This window comes from Crocodylus porosus, unplaced genomic scaffold (genome assembly GCF_001723895.1).
Source record: "Crocodylus porosus isolate Cpor-Errol unplaced genomic scaffold, CroPor_comp1, whole genome shotgun sequence".
In the NCBI taxonomy this organism is placed as follows: Eukaryota; Metazoa; Chordata; order Crocodylia; family Crocodylidae; genus Crocodylus; species Crocodylus porosus.
The window spans coordinates 13,546,314-13,566,869 of NW_017728910.1; the positions used below are offsets into that span (position 1 = coordinate 13,546,314).

Below are 20,556 nucleotides of genomic sequence, written 5' to 3' on the forward strand. Positions count from 1 at the left end.
GGGCAGGGTGGGGCTCAGGACAGACCTGCAGCTCATCCGGGTGGGGAAGTGGGGGAGCAGCTCCTGCTGCTGCGTGCACCCCAAGAGAGCACAGGGGGAAGGGGTGCATGTGCCCCCTGGATCTGTGTGTGGGGCTGAGGCTGTGCCAGGCTCTTTCCAGTGGGGGCTGGGCCAGGCTGTGCTCGGAGCAGGGTGGGGTAGGTGGCAGCGCTGGAAGGAGGGGGGGGCTATGGTCAATATGGGGCAGGGGGCTGCAGCTCCTTCTGTAGCCCCCTTCCTAGTGCTACCACCACCTACCCCAAGTGCAGTCTGGCCCAGCCCCTGCCGGGAAGAGCCTGCCACAGCCCCAGCCTGCCCTGTCCAACGCAGATCTGGGAGCACATGTTCCCCCCCATCCTCCCGGGCTGTGCACATGCCCTCTCTCTGCCCTCCTGGATGAGCCGTGGCTTTGTCTTGCACCCTGCCCCACCCCAGTTGGGCAGTACCAGCCTGAGCTCCACTCTCTTCCTCACTGAGGGGTCCTTGATCTGTTCCCCCCATGCCCCTTCCCTTCCCCCACAACACTGCTCTTCGAACTGCCAGGCTACATATTGGAAATCAGATCGGGACTGGCTGATATGCCTCCTTAAAAATCGGCTATCGGTATTGGCCCCCAAAATATCCGTGCACCCCTACTCCCAACTTCTTTTTAATGTGACATATCTTTGCATTTTTCTTGCTCTGAAAGAATAAATGTGACTGACTTTTTTTCAGTGCTTTTTCACTTTCTGCTTTTCGCTTATGGTTGACAATGAACTGATCACTTTGAGTCTCATTCATTTGCAGTATGTTACAGTAATGTCTAGAAAATAATAACCCTCACCCCTTAGTCGGGATTGCCTTCTTCCAGCCCTCTCCCCTTTTTTTTCCTTGGGAATGTCCCTTTAATTATTTTTTTAAAATAATACCTTATTAAAACTTGGGTTGAGAACTTGCAATTTTCTTGAAGGCCAGGCACCCATGGGCATCAGTGGGAGTTCTGCTTGTAACCCTATGGCCCATCTCTGTAAGGGTCAGTTCTCTGTGTTTCCTTATACTGGTTGGGTTTTGTTCTTGTAGCAAATGTGAGGTGATGATTTGCAGATTCTGTTGTAGCATGGTATAAAGGGCATGCTAAATGTTTAAGTGAACTTTTAGAGCAATTTAACACAGGCTTTTCCTTTTTTTTTTTTTCCTTTCAGCCTCCAAAGCTGTGGACTGCCTTTTGGATTCCAAATGGGCAAAAGCCAAGAAGGGAGAGGAAGCCTTATTTACAACTCGAGAGTCTGTTGTTGACTATTGCAATAGGTATGCCTTTCCAATCCTAATAGTCTTAACTACTAACACTTTCTAAAGGGCCTTTGTTACTTAGGAGATTGCGCTTTGAAAAGAGGACGTAAGTACTTTTGAAAAACATTATGCTGTTGCATATGCATTTGTTACTTCAATAGAGTTCCTGGGCCAGCATACCTTTGTTATAGGTATGAAAAAACATCTGTTTTGGTGTTATACCAGTAGCACATAAATAATGTAGTTTCATAACTTTGATTATACTCCGTAACACTTAAAAGAACTCACTGTGTAGCTGTTAAAAATCATAGTGCCTCCAGCTGTAACCAGTGGTGACTGTGCCACAGGAACAAAAAGGCAGCATTGTTGTAAGAAAAGGACAATGGTAAAAGTCAAAGGAATGTAAATTTATCCCAATTCCACAAGACATTTAGTGTATTTATCTAACAGAATAATTCTTTAAAAAGACTACTTCTGGCACTGCTCCAAAGGTCTGGGCTCTTAAAGTCACAAAGCTCTGGCAGCAGAACTTCACTAAAGAGCATACTGGCCATATCCAAGGATAGATAAGATAGATAGTAAATTGTTATTTTATGCCTTGGAAGACTAAAACATACCTTCTATTAAGAAGACCAAAGTTGGAAAACTTTTAACACCCCTTGTTAATCTTCATATGATTGTCCACATGGATTCCATGGGGTGGCTATGTGTACAAGACTGGATGCTTTGGGCCATTACTGTCATTTGAGGATATGCTTGAGTCCCTCCGTCCAAGGGCATAAATGGAGAGCTAGCCACAATGTCTTTCTGCTTCTCTGCAATTGTTGGAGTTTGTGATTAGTCAGTTAATTCTGTTTCCCAGTTGTCTTCAAAGATGAGTGTGAAGGAGAGTGTTTTGCTAGTTTTTCTTATCCAGTAAATTGGAACCCCTCAGCCTCCCTCCTTCCCTAGGATTAAAAATTGTGCCATTGTGGCCAAAGCTGAGTCTCTGGGATTTGTCATTCCTCTCCTGCAGTGTGTGTAAGTGCCTTCTTTGTTCAGTGAAGGACACATCCCTGACTGTTTCACCATCTGTCTCTTTTTTTTTTTTTCTGAGCAGACTTAAAAGGCAAAAGATGCTTGCCTATAGTTGGCACTCCTTATGAAAACTTCCTCCTTGCATTGCTTTCGATTTTACATCTGCTATAATTCAGCCCTGAGCTTGAGGGCCAACACATCTATGTGATCCTACCTATCTGCTTCAATCCAGCTGTCAAAGGATAGGAAAGGAGCATTGTCTAGTGATAAGCAGAGATATACACGTCTTCCTTTCCAGGACAGTAGGAACTGTGAGAAGCATAGGAGTTGATTTGTATCTTTGGCTCATCTGAAGCTCACCAGCTGAAAAGCATCCAGTGGCCAAAAGTGGGTCCTTGAGTGCATTTCTGGTATTGAGGAAAACAGTGTGACCTGAATTTCCCTTGCTGCAGTTTAAAGCCATGACTTCTTGTCATGTCCCTCCTGGATACTATGTCATCCTTCCAGATTAAATTATCCCACTTCTTGTCAGTTCTTACGTGTCATGTTTGCAAGATGTCTAATCACTTTTGTTTTCCTCTGGACCAATCTATTCCAGTCCCACTAGAAGTCCTTTTCTCATTTAAACTGATGCAAGTTTGTTGGTCGGGTATGTGAGGGAGTGCATCTTTCCCTCTTCTGCTTTTTCCCTCAAGTCTTAGACAGATGTTTCTCTTCAGGAGGTGAGTTGAGACTCATCTAGATCGTCTTTGAATTCATGGTCTATGGTCTCCTTAGAAAGTTTACTGCACATAAAACATTCTGGAACTGGGAGCCAGGTACCTGGTTTGTAAGCATTTCTATCTCTGTTCCAGAGATCCAAAGTCCAGGTGCTGATAGACAGCATTACAGCTGTGTGTTATGTCAACAGACAAGGAGGAGCTTTCAAGCTGGTGTATTCATCACTGGATCATGTGGCTGGTTCTGCACTTTCCATGTGGTCAGACGCTCTACCAGATCACTTCACATAACCAGCTTTTGTACAAACATGAATGCCCTGTCAAGGACCCAGTGTTGCAGAACCTCATTTGGAAGTGGGGACAATTATGACTAAATCTGTTTTTTCCAGAAGCAAGTGTGCTGCTCAGAACTGGCTCTGTTCTGGGGTCCTTTTCAATAGTTGTCAAATGCCCTGTATACTAAGACTGATGAATACTTTCCTTCCAAACTCCATGGTGCAGAGCCAGGATATAGGATCAATTATCACAGCTCTTTGCTGGATGAGTATTTGTCAGGGATAGTTTAGAGATAACACAACCTGCATTCATGCAAGGACTTAGACTAGATGACTCTTGGGGTTCCTTCCTCCCAATCTTAGGATTTTTTTTTTTTTTACTAGCCCTAGCATAGTTTTCAGATTTGCTAAACCTCTCAGTGCAGTAGGTTCTTCCTCTTGCCTGATCTGCAGAACATAATCTGACAGAACAATACTCAGATCCTACACAAGTATCAAGTCACATTAAATCTGACATATGCCAAAAGAAGTTGTTTAGCTAAGTTCATCATGTCCTGCTCCAAAGTAGGAGGCCTCCTGAGGTATTAAGCTAAAGGACATTTTCTAGTCAGCCTCTTGGCACTGACCATCTATGTCATCAACACCCATTTCATCAATATTTTGACTACTTACTAGCACTGGAACAATCTGGACTTGATACCATTTGCACATCATATCTGTCCAGAGCCTGTCTTTTTTTTTTTTTTTTTTTTAGAGTAGTTGGATTCCTTAAGGAATCCTGATTAATGCATCTTCTTTGGAACCCTCTACCTCTTGGTACCTCAGTATGGTATTAAGTTTGACAGGTCCACATATTAAACCTTTAAGAACTTGTGCCTATACCACCTATCAGCAAAAGCTGCATTGTTGGTAAAAACTGTCCTCTATGTATTGTTTCATTAGGACCAAGTCACTTCCAGATCTCATGTCTGATTTCTACCAGAGCTGTTCTAGAGTTCCATCAATCTTGGGAGAAGCTGAACAGGTTGTAGTAAGGGCTTAATTACATTACCCTGTCATAATAAAATAATTTAGGAACACGTTTGAGAGGGTTACAAGTCGGTAATATCCTCTGAGGCAATCACAATTGGTTTCCCACAGTGTAAGGCAGGGGTGGGCAAAATATAGCCTGCGGGCTAGATCTAGCACACCATGGGATTCTGTCCGACCCACAGCAGGTTCCTCTGCCCCACCTGGCCCAGGCACAGGGGTCACCCCAGGCCATGGTCTGTGCAGCCAGTCCCATTGCCTCCAGGTGTGCAGTAGCCAGACTGTGCTTCCCAGCAGCCCCCACAATAGCAGCGACTTCCAGCAGTTGCCGCTAGCTAGCATCTCTGCCACTGCCTGAGCACCCCAGCCTGTCCGTCCCACACTCGCTTCTAGTAGTGCTAGACAGAGCAGGTGGATGAAATCTCCCTGGAGACCAGCCAGGACTCCTATGGGTAGGGTGTACTCAGCCAGGTTGGTGGGATGGGGCTGTGGGTGGGTGGGGAGCAGTGTCCAGGAGCAGGATATGCGGCGGCTGGGACCAGAATTGTGGGGTGGTGACAGCACAGGGCTGGGGCCTGGGGCCCAGGACAGAGCCACAATTTGACCTTCCATCAAACTTCTGCTTGTCATGGAACAGAATGGTGTTGCCTGAGTGTGCTCCCATGGTTGTGAGCCCATCTGGGGTTAACCTGAAGTTCTGACCACATAGCTTGATACATCTGCTTCCCTTATCTCCTTCTACTGTGGAGAATGCTGCCATGAACTTTAAAGACATTTTTGGAATGAAAATGTATCGAAGGAACTGATCAAACAATGGGCCTGATTTTTTTTTTTTTTTTTTTTTTTAATCTGATTTTTTCCAATGTCTTAGGTACAAATAACTGCATAACTTTTATGCAAAATGCTGACAAACCAGATGTACCTATGCAAAAGCCTGACAACCCCCCACCCTTCCACTTTGTAAAGATGTTACATAAAGTGCAAGACAGGAGAATCTGGCCCTGCTGATGAGAAGTCAGTGATGATTCCTGCTGAGGGTTTGCAAATATCTAACAACATAACTGTGTTCTAAATGCAGCTGTTCCAATAGCACTTATATGTATAACCTCTTTTACTGTAAGGCTCCTTAAGAAACAGTTCTTTCACCGAGCCCTAAAAGTGATGAAAATGAAGCCTGATAAGGACATCAAGAAAGAAAAAGAAAAAGGAAAGGCCGAGAGTGGGAAAGAGGATGAAAAGAAGATCAAGAAGGAAAGTGGCAAAGATGAAAAAACTAAGAAGGAGAAAGAGAAGGAAAAGAAAAAGGAAGGGGAGAAAGAAGAGTGCAAAAAGGTAACTGCGACCCACAAAAGGAAAAAAAAATGAATTTCATTAACATGCTCTTAGTTTCTACTTCCCATATCTAATTCTAACTTGTTCAGTTGGAATGAGCTGTGCCAAATAAAATATACTTGCCTTAGCCAAGTATATTCTAGCATCTGCTTGTGTATAACATAGTGCATCAAATTTGTGCACAGCTCCATATTTAGAAGTCTCATTTTGAAATTTTGGCTGTTATTTAAGAGTGCTTCTGCAGCAGTATTATTATTGTTGTTGTTCAGCATTTTTAAACAGCTTTAATGATGGGCCATTTCAGCGTTCAAAAATGGCCTGCATTATTAAAAGCTTTTAAAAAATTGACATAGTTTGTATATGTAATTTCAAAATTCCTAACTTCTATATTACTGCACACTAAACTTCAAATTAGAATTAAATGCCTCAGGTGGGACCTGATGGTTTTAGTCTGCTGTGTACTCTGCATGCATGTGCAAAGGTCTCAAAGTATTACATTACTAATAAAGGAGTTTTATAATAATACTGGAATGGACACTTTGTAGTGTCAGCCCAAAGACCAAATATTGAACTGATGTAAAGCAGACATTTTAGGCACCTGACTTATGCATCAGATCTGGGCCGTCTTAAGTGGCAGTGATGGCATTTATAGTGAAGAAACTAAGCTTTTAATGAAAAAAATAAAACCCTTAAACCATCTAGCTTTTGTGTTTATGAACACAAAAAGGGCAGAAGGAGTTTTGGTTCTAAAGAAAAATCTAACTTTCTCGCTGAGGGATGGACTTGCCAGTAAGTTGAAGAATACATAATAAATGTAAAATAGTCCTTGGAGGCTGACACCGGCTCCAGAGCAGAGCAGCTTGAAACCCTCCGGGTTAAACTCGGGGTGGAATGCGGTGAGAGAGCTAACTGTAGGTGTATACTACAGACTACCAAACCAGGAGAAGGAGTTCAGTTTAGAGTTCGCTGAGAACTGGCAGAGGCCACGCGCACATGGGACACGGTTGGCATGGGTGGCTTCAATTACCCAGACATCTCTTGGGAGGAACACTCAGCTAAGTCAGATCAGTCGTGTTACTTCCTGACCTGTATCGAAGAGCTCTATCTGACTTAGGAAGTGCATGGGCCAACCAGAGGTAACGCTCTCCTAGACTTGGTCTTGGTTAAAGGAGATGATCTGTTGAGCGACTTGAATATAGAGGGTAGCCTGGGTGACAGCAACCACGAAACCATCATATTGACTGTCCATCACAAGCAGGCAAGTCAGCTAGCAGGGTTGAAGTTTTGGACTTCAAAAAAGTGAATTTCAGCAGGCTCAGAGTAATAGTAGGGAAGTGCTGTGAGACCAGGGACTGCAGGTGAAAGGAGTGCATGAAGAGTGGTTGTTCCTCAAGGACACGGTCCTTGAAGCACAAAAGAAGTCCATTCCCTTGTGGAGGAAAGGTAGCAGAAGGGCTGGTAAGCCCTCTTGGCTTAAGGGGGATATCATAGTCCTCTTGAAAAAGAAGAAAGAGGCATACAAACAATGGAAGTTTGGGACAGTCCCCAAGGAGGACTATTAACAATGGCCTGCACTTGTAGGTAACAGATTAGAAAGGCTTAGGCAGCAACTAAATTTAAACTAAACTAGCGACAGAAATCAAGGACAATAGGAAGTTATAGTTTCATAGTTGGTAAGGTCAGAAGTGACCTAAGCAGATCATCTAGTCCAAGCCCCCTGCTATGGGCAGGAAAGGATGCTGGAGTCAAATTACCCTAGTTAGGTGGCTATCTAGCCTCCTTTTGAAGACTCCTGGGGTGGGGGCAAGCACCACTTCCCTTGGAAGTTGGTTCCAGGTCCTAGCTGCCCTGACAGTGAAGTTGTGACTCCTGAGTAGTGCCTAAAGTCCTTCTTTAGGCATGTAGGGAACAGGAGGAAAACAAATGTTAGGCAATGGCCCCATGCTTCCAACTCAGGACAGCTAGTTACTGATACTCAGGATAAACCTGAATTCCTGAATTACTACTTTGCTTTGGTATTTCACCAGGCTAAGGGAAAAATCATACTACATAAGGTTCAGAATGGACATGGTGGGACTGACTGCCTTCTTACTGTTGACATTGAGCTGGTGTGTGATCAGTTAGAAAAGTTAGACATTTGTAAGTCAGCAGGACCAGATGAACTTCATTCGAGAGTGCTGAAGGAGCTGGCCAAAGTTATCATGGTACCTCTGGAGAAACTTCCAAAACTCGTGGTGCTTGGGGCAGGTCTTGTATTATCAGCCTCATCTCCTTTTACAACCAGGTAACTCACCACCTGGATAAGAGAGAGGAGGTCGACATTGCATACCTAGACTTCCAAAAGGATCTGGTATCCCATGATGTTCTAATGGGAAAATTGGAGGATTGCGGGCTTAATTGCTCAACAGTTAGGTGGGTAGGAAGCTGGCTGCAGGGTAGGACCGAGAGAGTTCTGACCAGATCTGTCATCCTGGTGAGAAGTGGCCAGTAGTGTCCCTCAGGGGTCCATGCTTGGTCCAGTGCTTTTCACCATCTTTATCAATGATTTGGATGGGGTGAAGGGTTCACTGGCCAAGTTTGCAGATGACAGCAAGTTATGGGGGAGCGTGGTCATGCTTGAAAATAATCTGCAGATATAGGTGGACCTAGACAGCCTGGCAAGTTGGGTGGATTGGAACCAAATGAAGTTCAACACTGAGAAATGTAAAGTGCTCCATTTGGGAATGAACAATCACCAACATACAGGCCTGGTGGTGCCAAACTGACTAGCACTGTGACTGACCTTAGTATGGACATGAACTGTCAGTGCAATGCTGTAGCCAAACAGTACTCTGGCATGCATTAACCAATGCATCTCAAGCAAAACGAAGGAAGTAATTCTTCCGCTTTACTCAGCATTGGTGAGATTGTAGCTGGAGTACTGCATCCAGTTCTGGGTGCCGCACTTCAACAAGGATGTGGAAAAGCTTGACAGAGTTCAGAGAAGAGCCACCCATATAATCAGAGACGTGCAAAGCAAGCCATATGAGGAAAGGCTGAGGGACTTAGGTCTCTTCAGCCTAAAAAAGAGAAGGCTGAGAGGGGACTTGGTCAGGGGAATACATCCAGGGCTCAGTGAACAACTGTTCACCAGGGCACCAGTGATGGTGCAGTTGCCTACCCTGAAAATCTTCACGAGGAGACTGGACGATCGCCTTGCTGAGGTCACCTGACCCTAGTTGTCTTTTCTGCCTAGTGCGGGGGGTGCGAAACCCGATCATCTTGTGAGGTCCCTTCCAGCCCCTTACAGTCTATGAATCGATAAATATTTAACTGAAACTTTGGTTATTACCAAAACTCGGGACCATTCAGCTTTTAGAGAAACAAGACCACAGCCCACCTGTGACCTGGTTCTCTTATGCAAGCCAAGATGTACGATTATGGTACAGTTGCAGTTAGTTCCCTTAATGATTATTACCTTCTAAACACAAAATTAAGGTACAGTTACAATTCCCTTAATTATCACTGCTCAAGAAAGAGGCAGAAAGCAAGTCTACAGCGTTGCTTCCCAGGCTCCTAATAATTTATGTTGCTCTGTGCTGTGCTCTCTTATTTGCCCATATCCTTCTTGAAGTGCTTGGCCCAGAACTGGACACAGTATTCCTGGTGAGGCATTACCAGTATCAAATGGAACTGAAGAATCAAGAATCACTTCCCTTGACTTGCAAGTGAAACTTGTGGTAATAAAAATCCAGGATGCTGTTGGGCTTTGCTCCCCACTCCTGCCCCCTCCCATGCCCAACACTTTTGGTTCATGGTCTGCTGTAACCTTCAGGTCCTTTTCTGCAGTTCTGTAACATAGCCAGTTATTCCCCAGTTTGTATTTGGGCATGCAGTTATTCTGTCCCAAGTGCAGGACTTTGGGCTTGTCCTTGTTGAATCTCATATGACTGCAAACCATTTCTCCAGTCTGTCTGGGTCATTCTGGATCCTAGCCCTGCCCTCCAGTGTCTGCCATTCCACCCAACTTGGGGCTGTCTGCAGATTTACTAAGTGCACACTCATTCCCATCATTCAGATCACTATGATGATGAATAATACTGGACCCAGGACATACCCCTGAGGAACCCCACATGTTACCTCTTCCCAGTTGGACATTGAGCAATTGATGACCACTTGTTCAGCATTATGATCCAACCAGTTATGTTCTTTATAGTACTTCTGTCTAGTCTGTATTCCTTTAGCTTGTTAATGAGAAAGTGTCAGAAGTCTTGCTAAAGTCAAGGGCCCTGTTCTTCCCCCCCATCCCCATTTACACAGCCTGTCACCTTATCACAGAAACCAGTTATGTTAACTGCTTGCTTTCTTTTGCTGACCAGGCAAGGTGTCATGTCTGCAAAGGTTTGCTCTGAGGTCACTCAAACAGGCTTTTGGAGTCTCCTGCTTTAGCCACACTTTTTACTTTAGCACAGGCTCCTTGGAAATTATCTCTGCTGACAACAGGTGATAATACATTTCTGCCCTACCATATTCAGTCAACAGAAACCCACTATCATATAATGGGATTCTAACTAGCTGCATATAATTCAGTTCTCATCAAAAGATAAAACTTCAAGTGATTATAGCTGGTACCTCTGACTACTGTTAGAAAAAGCAGTTAGCTGCACCTGGCTTAGCATAGTACTAGTCACTTTTATCAGAAGATTTTATTCTACTTTCCCATGGTATTGCTTATGGCTAAAATTAGGGATGCACTGATAAAGATTTTTTTGGCTGATGCTGATTATTAACCAGCCATATCAGCCAGTACCCATCCGATTGCAGATATGCAACCCAGTAGCTTGGAGAATAGCGTCCAGCAAGTAAGTCTGTGTGTGTGTGTGTGTGTGTGTGGAGGGGGTAACCCCCCCAGTGTGCTGCTGCCCACCCTGAGCATAGCCCCAGCCCAGCCCCACCCCTGCCAGGAAAAAGCTGATGCAGTCCCCTGGCCCTGTGTCCACAGTGGTCATCCTGCTCTTGCCCCACTCACAAATCCAAGGGCATATGCCCTCCATGCCTCCCCCACAGGGATGTACACAGTGGCAGGAGCTGCCACACCCCTCCTGGATGAGCTGCCTGTGGCTCCACCCTGTGCCCCACCCTGGCTGGGCAACACCTGCCCCTACCCCACTTCCTCCCTCACCGGGAGGATCTCGATCTGCACCCTTTCTCCCTCCCCACCAAAACGCCTCTTCTCTCCCCCACACCCCTTTCCCCCATTAACTTACTGGCTGGATGCTGCTCTCCAAGCTGCCAGGCTGCATTCTTGGCTGCATATGTACTACAGCTGCATGTATATACACAGCATTTATCAGTGACATTTTTTTGATCCGCATCAGCCAAAAAAAGCCAATTGCTGGTAATGTCAGTTTTCCTTTTATTGGCAACGATAAAATATAGACCGATATATTGGTGCACCTCTAGCTAAAATGCTAGCTTAAGTACATGCTGTTATGGTTTAGGCTTATGCTAGGTCCAGTGCCTGCACGTGTCGTTATGGTGTTTCAGTCACTGACGATGTCCAAGGCCTACACGGTTACACCATAAATTCTGTATTCTGGCCTGGATCTTTGCCCAAACTTTCCACTGGCATCAGTAGAGATTCTCTGGATGCTGAAGTTGGTATATAGTCTTAATTTATATGTTGGCCTACATAAAATAATTTCAAATGAAATTTAGCCTTCTGTGCAAAACCCTCATTTACAGAGTGAATTAACTTTGCAAATGATAGCATGGGGAAACATGTGCTATATCTTTCCTTTGAATAATTTAAGGGCTTTAATTTCCAAGATTGTGAATCCAAGGCCTTTTCCAATCTCTAGTTTGCTTGTTAGTATCCCTGTTGTTTTACAATTGCTATTTGTTCTTAGGAGGAGACCCCAGGGACACCCAAGAAAAAGGAAACAAAGAGGAAATTTAAACTTGAGCCACATGAAGATCAAGTTTTCCTGGATGGAAATGAGGTGAGGTTTCTAGTTATTTCCTATGTTTATTGTCATTGTACTGGTCACAGGTGACAAAATACTCAGGTTACTGGGTTTCTCTAGAGTGATTTATCCTTGTTCTGTTGCTAAAAGGAATGGGTGGGAACTTGTTGGCCTTTCTTGAAGCAGTTTTTAAATGACAAAGAAGATTGTCACAGGGGAGGTGGCTTCCATGGAGAGGCCACAGTGGCCTCAAGATGAAAGCATACAACTTGGAACCAAGTACTCCTGAATTCTCATGCCATCTTGCCCATCTTATTTGTGTGGCTTCAAGTGAGTCACTTAACCTCTCTGTGTTCCACTTGCCTCTTCTGTAAAACATATAATTTACTTCTCTAACAATGCCATAGCATCAGGGCTCCTATTCTTATACCTATAACTTGAGACAAGTGGAAATTCCTATACTTCTTGGTGATTTTGCCCCTTTATAGAGAGAGGTGCTTCTCATGCAGAGACCAAATACACTGTAATTGATGCAGCTGATTCTTGCCAATCCTGCAGATTATATATCGTATTTCACCCTTCCCTTCACAAAATTGGTGAGTACCTAAAATAGTAGGTATGTATATGAGAATTGTATCCAGTGTATATAACAAATCTATAGGTCATGTGAGCAGGCTAACACAGCCACTAAAAATGCAGCAAGTTCCACTTACCCAACCTTTTCAACACGGCTGTATGGCAGGATGAACACACCCAGGGGAGCAGGAATTACAGACCTTGTCCTTCTTGGTTTTTGTGATAATTTGACTCATTAATTCTCCATGCAAAACTAGCTATGCAAGACTTGGCAGTGTCCCAATGTATTCAGGACTCTATTTTCAAATCCTTCATTGTTAGAACGCTAAAGAACTTTCCTAATTGACCAGCATCAGTTAGGCCTGCATATGGCTCAGCTCTTTGCAGAACTAGCTGTGTGTAGAACTGATACCACTCATTGTACCGAGCTGTGTCATTGCAGAACTATATTCTCTCTTCTCTTAAGGAGTCCTATTGGTCATCATGTTTTCAGCTGTAACAATATGAGTTACTATTGTTAGGGACTACTAGTTTTGAATCTTCACAGCTGGTTGAAGGCTCCATATAGTTTCAGTAACAATCATTACTCTTACTAGTTCAAAGAATTTCTACACTTGGCAAGAAGCTTTTTCTACAGGGATGGTAAATTCCTGATTCAGATGGACTACATAGCTTCACCTAAACCTTTTGATATGGTGTGATACACCTCTGGAGAATTTAGATTATTCTTCTATCCAGTGCACTAGATACAGTTGCCATTGATCTGCTCCCTGGTCTCAGTTTTTTTCATACAGTTGTCATTTATCAAGGACTTCATCTTGCTGCCCATTTCAGTGTTATCTTGTGGATACCTCTTGACACACAGAAATATATTTTGGAAACGTCAGTAGGCTTTTTTAGTGAAAGTTATGGCTTCATAAACATCTTGATTCGATGTTGTCTTTCATTTGTATGATTTTTGACAGTTCCAAAATGTTTATTTCCTCTTAAGTTCTCATGTAATATTTGCTTTTAGACAATGTTAGACAAGAATGTTTCAAAACAGATGCATCTACTAGTGGCTGAAAATGAGAAAAAATAACTTTGAGAGCTAGAAGTTCCTGCCCATCTCATGCTAGAATTTCACGTCCTAAGCAGAAATATACATCTCTCTACTATTATCAGACGGCCAAATGAAAGAAATTCTTTTGTCTATTTCAGATGGTTGTTATAAGGATTAATGTTTGAAGAATTTTAAAATGTGGATGGATATATCAAGTGCTTAAGTAAATTTTTACTTAAAAGAACAGAAGCACCCATGAAGGGTGTGAATCTTATAATCTAGTAACAGTACTTCTCAGATGCTGGAAGCTCCTAGCCTTCAACTGTACTTTACTGCACATCCAAAGTCTGTATGTCAGTGGTATGAAATTAATTACTTCAGTTATGTATCCTTTTTCAATAAAATGTACTTTTGCTCAGGCCTTTTGCTACCTGGGATAGAGGATGATCAGTGTAATGCTGAAACAATTTGCTTAGCTTGAAGAGGTTCTAGTCACAAGATTGTCAGCATTATACAGTCAAGTACAGAGACTCCGGTTTAAAGTTGGACTGATATTATAGACCTGTCATCACAGTGCTGTATTTTGTCACAGTGCTGATTTGGAGGGTAGAGTAGCACCAACTAAGTGAAAAGTAATACAGTATAAGAACATAGCAATAAAGATGCATACAGATGAGGTGACTCACACAGATGAGGTGACAAATTTGAGAGATTTACCAGAGAACTTTGTCAGTTTTAACACACTTCTTATTTACAGGTGTATGTGTGGATCTATGACCCGGTTCATTTTAAAACATTTGCCATGGGACTTATACTTGGTAAGTTTAGAATGAATGTTTAACAAGTAGCTTGTTGATGTAGATGACTACCAAACAAGCATATCTATTGCTCAGGGAATATGACATGTGTAAAGCTTTTATTATTATTGGTTGATACTTTGACCACAAATTGATACTGTTAAACTGGAATAAACTCCCTCCAGAGGTACAGTCACCTACCTTGGAGGTTTTCAAGAGGAGACTGGAAAGTCAGCTCCCTGGGGTCACTTAACTCCAGTTGTCTTCCTGCCTAGAGCGGGGGGAGGGGCTGGACTCGATGATCTGCAAGGTCCCTTCCAGCCCCTTACAATATATGAATCTATGAACTTGCTTCAGTCGCAGTTAGGACTGTGCAAAGCTTTGGTCCCTGATTCGATTTGGTGGAGATTTGGTCCGATTCTTGGGAGACCCTTTAATCTGTCTGAATCAAATCGGAACCTTCCAAATTGATTTCAGAAAGATTTGACAATTCGGATATAGATGCAGCTTTAAATGTTTTTTCTACATACCTCAAGCTACCAGGTGGCTCTCATGAGTGTTGCACTGCTGGGGCAAATGGAGCGTCTCACAGGAGTGTGGGGGGCTCCCCAGCATCCTTGGTAACAGACCCAGAAATGGACCAGAAGCACTTCCAGTCCACTTCCAGGTCTGCTGGGGAGCAGGTAGGAGGGCCCCCCACATCCCACTGGCTTGGTGACTGGGTCTGGGGGGGCACCTGGGGTCACCCCTGTGACCAATCACTAAGCCAGGGAGGGTGTGGAGGGGGGGCCTCCTGCACGCTCAGCGGCAGATCCAGAAGTGGACCAGAACTACTATTGGTCCATTTCTGGGATCACTGCCGAGCACATGGGGTTTTTGGGGGGGGGAACGGGGGCGGGGCATCCTCGTGCTCCTGTGGGATGCTCCATCCACCCCAGCATCACAGCATTCATGAGCCGCGCCTGGTACCTTGAGATATGTAGAAAAAACATTTAAAGCGTCTATGGCCGAATCGCTGATTCTCCGAATCACCATTGAATCTTCAGATTCGACTGAATCGAACTGGGGACAGTGATCCGAATCAATGAATCGAATCACTGTTCCCAATCCGGGCCAAATCCAAATCAAATATGGCCCATTTCATACACCCTGAGTCACAGTCCCTGTGAGAGAAAAGTAAATGCGTGCTGTAAGAACACACAATAATGGGGATCTCTTATTCTTACTAAACACAAATTAAATTTTTCTATATTTACCTAGGTTACACAGGCCTCTAAGATGTACATTTCAGTTATGTAAAACCAGTTAATATATTGTGCAGTGCAGTACCCGTTCAGGCACACACTAAAGAGCTGGCCAAAAGTAATCGTTTTAGGAAAATGTAAGTTGTACTTGATAGCTATTCACCTCTCTTGCTTTTTTTATTTATGCAGTTTGGACACGAATATTTGCAGGGTAAAATTAATTCTGATGCTTGCACACCAATAACCTGTTTTTCATTAGATAGTACAGTGTACTGGAGGATTTTATTAAAGGTTAAGGCATAAAAGGCACCTGCTGTCTAAGGTTAGAAATCCACGTAAGAACCATTTTTGTTACTTGGTTTGATGAGGATGTTTGTACATGTATGCAGTCAAACAGCCAGATAGCAGAAGCTGTATCCTTTGGGAAACTGCAGTAAGATTGAATGCCTCCTCCACTCCCCTTCATTCTTCAGTTCATAGACTTTTATGCGTATTCTTTAATATTTGTGCCTTGGCTATTTGTTTAAAAATATGCACATCTGAAGGCAAAGAGAGAGCCCAGCCTAGGTTTGTGAATGGCACTACAAAATGGCATTACTTGTTTTAAGTACTGTACAAAAATTCATATAGGCAACAACACTGTACCTTCACAGGCCCGTTGTTTTTAATCGGATATTCTGTTTTTCACTCTTCTCTTTCTTTTTGTGTTTAGTGATTGCTGTTATAGCTGCTACTCTGTTCCCTCTGTGGCCTGCAGAAATGCGAGTAGGGGTTTATTATCTCAGTGTAGGTGCGGGCTGTTTTGTAGCCAGTATTCTCCTTCTTGCTGTTGGTAAGTGTCTTTTTTTAAATCAGTAGATGTTGGTTATAAAAAACAGGCAGAAATATGGGCTAAAATTCCAAGTGCCTAATTTGTCACGAGTTTCAATCCCATTAACTTTCAGTTGCTTCTGAAAATCCTACTTTTACTATCTAAAATAACTGTACCCTAATCCTATGTGAATATTTTCTCAGTGGCCACTGTATGTCACTGTTGTGCCATGGAGGTAAGGGCTGTGGATTGGAATGTACACCTAACCTCTTTTATATAGTGCAGAATTTCTTCCCCATGACAAAACTGCTGTGTTCCCTGGAGATGTTTGATTTTTTATGTGCATTGGATATTTCATGATGGTGTACCAGAGCTGCCCGCATCTAAATGCTAATGAGATAGGGAGCAAAGTCAAATGGACACAGAAAGCAGGGTCTTTTAATTGGAGGATAGTGACTATGATGGAAAGAAGCTTAAGAAACAAAGAAGATGGAGAAGAAAGGCTAATGTCTACAAACTAGCAGGTAGTGCTTGTGAGCCATGGAAGGCATTTGTTGTCCCCTGAAAATCCAGTTCAGGGCAGAGGCTGAATCGCCTAATCTGGTAATAATAACTTACACACTCCTAGTATTATGTGCCAATGGCATTCCAAGGAAAGTCAAACTAGATGACACACCCTCATTTTGGTGTGTAGTGACAGATTATTGCCAGATGTCAGTTTTGGCCTCCTGCCCTGCTTCTAGGCAGACATGAATGATGTCTCCTGTGGAATGGCAGAGAACAAAACAGGGACACTTGAAACCGAGTAAAGCTGGGACTGTAACTAAATTATTAAGGACCAGGTAAATCACAGTTGTGTATTTTAAGTTTCCTTCAGACTTTCATGGTGCATAGCAGAAGAGAACAACGTTTAAAACAGAACAGGAGGTGGAAACTGTGATTAAAGGAAACTGCTGTCACTTTACAATACTTTACTGAGAGAGCTGCACACAACATAATAGAAAACAATTCTTGGCTAAGAACAAATTATTCCACCTTACTATTGCACGGAAAGATTTCCCTCTTACTGTTTCCAACTCTTAGGATCTCAGAGTCAAAATGGACTTTTGTTAGCAGCATGTTATTGTCCCTCTGTCCCGCTTCTTGATCACTGCCCCCAAGTCTTGCTGACTGACCCATCTCTCAAGGCCAGAATTTTGGTTGTTTAGATGTTTTTATTGGTATCCTAATTTCAAGTATAGGAATGAAGAAATAGTTTTATACGCACGGTTGTGATTTACATGATGTAAATATTTATACTATAAAATATTTGGACTTTTCCTCCTTACAGCTCGGTGCATTCTTTTCCTTATTATTTGGCTCATAACTGGAGGAAGACATCACTTCTGGTTCTTGCCAAATTTGACAGCAGACGTGGGTTTCATTGACTCCTTCAGGCCACTGTATACACATGAATACAAAGGACCAAAAGCAGACTTAAAGAAAGAGGAGAAATTGGAGTCCAAAAAGCAGCCAAAATCTGACAGTGAGGAAAAATCAGATAGTGAGAAGAAGGAAGAAGAGGATGGAAGAGTTGAGGCAACAGGGAACTCAGGAACAGAAGGCTCAGGAGGAGAGCGGCATTCGGACACAGACAGCGATAGGCGGGAAGATGACCGGTCACAGCATAGTAGTGGAAATGGAAACGATTTTGAAATGATCACAAAAGAGGAACTTGAACAGCAAACAGATGAAGGTGACTGTGAAGAGGAGGAAGAGGAGGAGGAGGAGGAAGAGGAAGAAAATAGGCCTTTGCATGAAAAATTGTAACTCACAGTAGTTTGGGGACTGAATATGTGCAAATGGTTGGATTTTCTTTGTTGGCTGATCTCCAAAATGTAAACGTATAGTAGCATTCTTTCAATTTGTTTGCTGAAATATACATGTTATCAAACAGTTTTATATCTAGCTCCCTCTTTTTTTTTTAACCATTAACTTGATTACTTGGTACATTATTAAATAATACATTTACAAAAGTTTTACAATCTGACAAGTTTTCTATCAATCTATAGATTGTCCAGGTAGTCCTCAAATACTGAAGAATACAGTTTCCTTAAAGGCATCTCCTGGTACTTTCATAACCGTTCCATAAGTTTAGGGTTTTCCAAACTCCTTTTGCAAAATGGTAAAAGTTGAATGACCAAAACTCCAAATAGTTACTAGTATATTCATTTGATAGCTAGTTAGGTAAAGCACTTCTTTGTTTATGGCTTTCTTGATACTTTTCTTGATTTCCTTTTTCCAGAAAATTGTAAGAAAAACTAGTTTTAGGGGGAAAAAAACAAAAAACCAACTTTGAAGTATTTTGCTGGAGACCTACAAGCTGGTAGTACTGAATTTGACTTCAGTGTTTTATTTCTCCAAATCATGTGCCACCCACTTAAGAAATCCAAACTGTTTTGTATATCTGGTTCAGAGAACGATGTCATCTCCAGCACGTGACGGAAATAGCACGGTTTGGAAATCATGGCTGTTCTATTTTCCCCAGCCCCATAATATAAGAAAAAAGTGTGTTCTGTACAGAATTTACAAATAAAACAAACCTTTTATTTTGACTGCTACTTAGAAGTTTTATCCAAAATTCAATCTGTTTGATTAAAGCCATTTCAGGGCGTATTTTCCAGAGAAATGCAAGTCAGAAAGACCTCATAGACAGTGTGTAGATATGTCCACAGGAGCTGTAGTTTCATGCCAACATTCCATATATTTGAGTACAAGTGAACTAATCCTTATTGAACAAAAGCAAACAACTTAGATGTGTGTATGCCTTAATGTTAAAACCTTCTATATTCACAAACTGGAGTACTGTATTATCTGAGTAGGTATTGCTGTGAGAGAGTGTTCACCTGTTCAGAAGTACAGGTGGCAAAGCTAATACAAAAGCTGACTAAGACCAAATTGTTTTCCAAATCCTAAAGCAGTCTGAATGTGCTGTTTGTCTCATGCTTTCCTTATTTGCTAAAATGTTGGAGAACGCTGTGTCTAGTTTTATACATTATTAAAGAAGTTGAGGCTTGACATCATTCCTCTGAATCGCTGAAATAGTGAATACAGATTTAATTCTTTCCTGAATCCACCAGGATGAATTAATGCTAGTTATTGCTTGCATTTTCAGTATCTGACTTCCAGATCTCTCTTGCTTTTTTCCATTACAGTGTTTTGAACTAAGATGTTAATTTTCAACTGTGCAAATATATGTTTTGTGTGTGCACATTTCACAGATGTGGTCTGATTTGCTTTTTACCTCTTCCAAATATTTATCGTATGAGGGAAACAGATTGAATCTGTTTTGTATTTTTTTCCTATTGCGATGGCAGAAATCTTAACAGGGCATTTAAACTCACACTTGTGTTGCTACTCTTTGCAAGGAATGACTTTAATAGAACCCTGTCATCATCATTTGGTACTTTTAAGATGTGCATCTATAACGGTACAGTATGCTGGCTCAAAACCCTTCTTTCCACTTGATTAAGTATTCAGCCTGCTGCAATCAGACAAAAATCCATTTCTTTTAATTCACATCAGGAACTGAAGTGCAATCTGCTATGTAGAACAGTCTTCAGCCACTTCTGTAACATGTACCATTATCTGCCTACATGGCCACTATTGTAGCTTATGCAAAATGATACACGCAACTTTTAGGCAGATGAAACGACAGTTATTACCATAAAAAGCACTTTCACTTCCTGTACCGAAGCTAGATCTTGCAGTTTTAATCAGGTAGCACTCCTGTTGACTTCAGTGAAAGTTAAAACCAGGTAAGGCCGTGATCTTTCGCTTAAATGTCTACTTTTTAAATGCTATTTGCACAAGAGACTAAGAAAGTATCCTTTATGGTGTAATACTTACAATACAGATGTTGGAAGATGGCTTTACTCTTGTATTTGGAAAGAATCTCAAAACCACTAATTCCTCATCTAACTTAACATGAATGATTGCTAGTCACAGCTTAACAACAAAAGTCCAGCAGTGGGTCAGAGTCCCAAACAATTGGGCCACCACAGTTGGAAACTTAGTGCAGTAAATTCTATTAGTATTTCCCATACTAAAATGAAATAACATCTTATTCAAACTATCTGATGATAAACTCTAATCAGTCAAACAATAAAAGCTCCTTTTAGTCAAATTGCCATCTGCTATCTTTGTAGTGACCTATATGAAATGAGCTAAAAGTATCAGTCCACTTCCCAGCAAGTGGGTATCTAGACCTCAAAACCTGTACCAAACTGGCAGTGCAGCTGTTATGCCTGGTCAACCTATGCTGCACTCTAACCCTGAATGTCAGTGATCTACTATGACGCATCTTTCATAGAATTTCATAGACATTAGGGCTGGAAGGGACCTCGGGAGATCGTCGAGTCCAGCCCCCTGCCCAAAGGGCAGGAAGTCAGCTGGGGTCATAGGATCCCAGCAAGATAAGCA

At 42.4% G+C, this 20,556-nt stretch overlaps 1 protein-coding gene across 1 annotated transcript in view; it reads left to right on the forward strand.

Annotated features, from left to right (window-relative positions):
- Positions 1-19,350, forward strand: part of SEC62 (SEC62 homolog, preprotein translocation factor) — a 26,304-nt gene extending 6,954 nt beyond the window's left edge. Inside the window, exons 2-7 of the mRNA XM_019532714.1 lie at positions 1,221-1,326; positions 5,470-5,680; positions 11,569-11,661; positions 14,001-14,061; positions 15,997-16,116; positions 17,426-19,350. Of these exons, the coding sequence (XP_019388259.1) occupies positions 1,221-1,326; positions 5,470-5,680; positions 11,569-11,661; positions 14,001-14,061; positions 15,997-16,116; positions 17,426-17,904 (1,070 nt within the window). The 3' untranslated portion in view covers positions 17,905-19,350. The remainder of the gene's footprint in view (positions 1-1,220; positions 1,327-5,469; positions 5,681-11,568; positions 11,662-14,000; positions 14,062-15,996; positions 16,117-17,425) is intronic.
- Positions 19,351-20,556: the final 1,206 nt, after the last annotated feature.